Here is a 3,376-nt window from a genome sequence, read left to right on the forward strand (position 1 = left end):
CAGTATGATAAGAATTCATTGTTAGGAAAAGGAGCTAGTAGCACTGTTTACAAGTTAGTCACAGCGATATTCAGCAATGATAATTTGCCACTTTTATATGGCAGGGGAGTAGGAACCATTTTTCAATTGGGGGGCAAGACAGATTGTGTGTATGCATGTATATGTATGAGAAAGGGGGTCTAGGGGTACCCCCCAGAAAAAAATTTTAAAAAGAGCTGCTCAGAGAGCAATTTTAACATGTTTTTGAACTACAATTACAATGTCATAATTATTATTATGACAGCAAAAAGGAGGGTGACCTGTCACCCCTATCACCCCCCTAGGTACAGGCCTGTAATAAATGAAATCATTGGCTGATATTGAGGGGGCAATGCCCCCTCTGAAATAATATTGGGGGGGGCAACTTGCCCCCCCTGTTCCTACTCCCCTGTATGGCGGGACTAATAAGCATGTCAATTTATAAGTTTCCTTTACATTCATAGAGGTACTTTTAAAAGGGAAGGTGTTGCAGTGAAAAGGATGAAAGAGGAATTATCTGATGATGACAAAAAGTTTCTATTAAGCATTAAACATGACAATATTGTATTGGTACATTGTATTGTGAGTTGTTAATAATACTAATCATCTTGGTGAAGTACTATTATTAGGAAAGTCATCAGGGTCTTGACCACATTGTTCTGGAGCTTTGTTTGGCTTCTTTTTATCAAGTTAGTTAACCTTATGATAATGTTTTTTTATACACATACTATAGTATTTCAAGAAATTAAAAAAAGTAATGGATAAATTTGATGGATTGACTGTTGTCAAAAAGAATGTGAATCAAGATGCAGTGAAAGGATTGGAGTATTTACATGAACAAAATATCGGTATGTTATGATGTACATGTACATACATTAGTAAGAAGTAAACTGAGTAAAACACTAGTGTTAGTTAGTATTCACACTTTCAGTCCATAGAGATATCAAGCCAGGAAATATTCTTTTAGTACAAAAGAGCTCTTCATCTGAAGTTAAAGCAGTCCTGGCTGACTTTGGAATCTCTACTAAATTGAATAATCGAGATGCAGTGACCACACAGAGACGTAGAGGAACTGATACATGGATGGGTCCGGAACTATTACTTGATGATATAAAAGCTTGTGTAAGTGTAGTGATTCAACAACATGATTTAGTATTTAATTTACAGAAATTCAGTCGAGAGTCAGATATATTTTCAATGGGGTGTGTCATATATTTTGTTGAAACTGGCGGAAGCCATCCCTTTGACAAAGGACATGATGATGATTACACTATTCATCAAAATGTCAAAAATTATGATCGATGTGATTTTCGTCTACTTCATGGCAAACCAAAAGCTACTGCTTTAATTAAAAAAACGATACAGCTTGACAGAGCTTCAAGGTACACATGACTATTTTTAATTTTACATTTTACTAATTTATCAATAATAATAGACCAAGTGCTAGTGAAGTATTAGATGATCCTTACTTTCAGGAAGATGATCCACAAGACACTATACATGTACCACCACAGCTGACCGAAGGAGAGGAAGCACCTCAGGGCGCTACACTACAAGATACCAGTGAGGTACAAGATGGGGCCAGTATTCCACCACCAGAGCAGAGTGTGACAGATACGTCATATGGTATGTACTAACACATTCACAAGTTATTATGAAATTATTTTTTAGGTAAACAGTTGCATAACTCTATGTCAGATATGTCTCATTCTCTTCCTCGATACATAGTTGATCAGTATATCAGATTACTTACAATTGTTGGTGTGAAATGTGACATGAAACCTGACTGGTCACTATCAAAAAAGTTTTTAGAGTTGTACTCCACCCACACATCAGAGAAGTCTCCACAAGTTGCTGCAAGTTATGTGTACAAGATACTGACTGGCCTGGGGTATGAAGAAATGGGTGACTTCAGAGCATACTTGCATACTGAAGTAGAAATTGACTCAAAAATAACTGAGGAATTGGAGAAAATTACTGAGTTCAGGCCAGCCATCATTAAAGTTGTACGTGATGAACTGGGTCCTCGTTTGGGTGACTATCAAATTGATCGCTATCGTATGGTTCTCACTGTACTATGCAGTATTACGTTTGATTCTAACAAGTCCTTTTTTGAGCTTTTCACTGATTTGACAGGAAATCTTGGGAAATACCCTCTCGCTGTTTCCTTGACTATTGGAGTCCTGGAAAGATCTGGTTGGGGGGATACAAAGAAATTGAAGCTGTTTTCATTACCAAACTTTGATATTAACACGTCTTATCCTAAAATATATCTCTGCCTAACAGTTGCTGATTACTATGGTAACATGAGTCAGAGGGACTTCAGCAGTGCTAAGGTCTACACCTCTTCACTTCACCTCAACAGCCACAATGTGTCTAATATGAGTAGAGTCCAGTTTACACTGTTACTGATGGAGCGTGGTGTTATTGAAGTTGGTGATGTCTCTAAAATTGAGGATAATGATCGATATCCTCTCTTCTTTAAGAAATACAAACAGAGATGCAAAGGTAAAGAAATCAATCCTTTCCCACTGAAAGTCATTACTACTTACAATAGGACCAAGCAAGGTGACTGCTCCAGCAACTGATGAGACAGTGGCAGTTCAACAGAGGAAAGCTCAAGCTACTTCAGGTCAAAGTCCATCAACTTCAACTGGTAAATAAACTTAATAATTAATCCAATATCAGCTATAGATTCATTAACTTATTTAAGTGTAATTGTTAGTTAATTATGCTGTTTTCTTTCCATTATAGATCAACCAAGCTTCTTGACTCAAAGCAGGAAGCATAAGGTATGTATTGGTGATTATTTACTTGCTATTTCATGTACATGTGTGTGTATGTAATTTAAAATATTTGTCTCCTTTCAGAAGTACCTGGTACAGCCACACAAGTCAATAAAGGACCAACACTATGTTCATGTTTAGAAAGACTCTTTACTTTAGGGAACTTGATAATTTAACATACCAATGCATTATAAGGCAGCAGTAATACTGGAATATGATTATTGCAGTGAAAAATTTTTATGTAAATTTAATAATTTTAAATAAGTTTAATTTTAATCAGCCACTCCCTAAAATGAATGCATTTCAAGCCTTCATAACCAGTGTCCATCTTAATGGATACAACTATGGATCAGTGACTATACCTCAGTTTGTTAAAGTGATGTTGGATTGACTATATGGACCATAGCTTTATAGTAAGTTGAGTAAAGCAATAAATTGATTATAAGTGGAGGGCTGTGTAGCATTTGTTGTAATACTATCAGTACATGTAATACATTCTAAAGAAAACATGTACTGTAATAGCAAGAGTACATAATAATATAAAGAGAGTATTGAACGGCCCTATAGAAGAC

The 3,376-nt window shown here is 36.0% G+C and overlaps 1 protein-coding gene across 1 annotated transcript; it reads left to right on the top strand.

Moving 5' to 3' along the window:
* Positions 1–6: 6 nt before the first annotated feature.
* LOC109586585 (serine/threonine-protein kinase ppk4-like) lies at positions 7–3,080 on the top strand. Its single transcript, XM_020002786.1, has 11 exons — positions 7–53; positions 483–600; positions 648–707; positions 752–866; positions 950–1,140; positions 1,186–1,400; positions 1,454–1,644; positions 1,690–2,526; positions 2,576–2,674; positions 2,773–2,810; positions 2,889–3,080. Exons 2-11 carry the CDS (start codon positions 520–522, stop codon positions 2,943–2,945), a joined length of 1,884 nt encoding a protein of 627 aa, XP_019858345.1. The 5' UTR covers positions 7–53; positions 483–519; the 3' UTR covers positions 2,946–3,080.
* Positions 3,081–3,376: the final 296 nt, after the last annotated feature.

Source organism: Amphimedon queenslandica, unplaced genomic scaffold, assembly GCF_000090795.2.
Source record: "Amphimedon queenslandica unplaced genomic scaffold, v1.1 AMPQUscaffold_12833, whole genome shotgun sequence".
NCBI lineage: Eukaryota > Metazoa > Porifera > Demospongiae > Haplosclerida > Niphatidae > Amphimedon > Amphimedon queenslandica.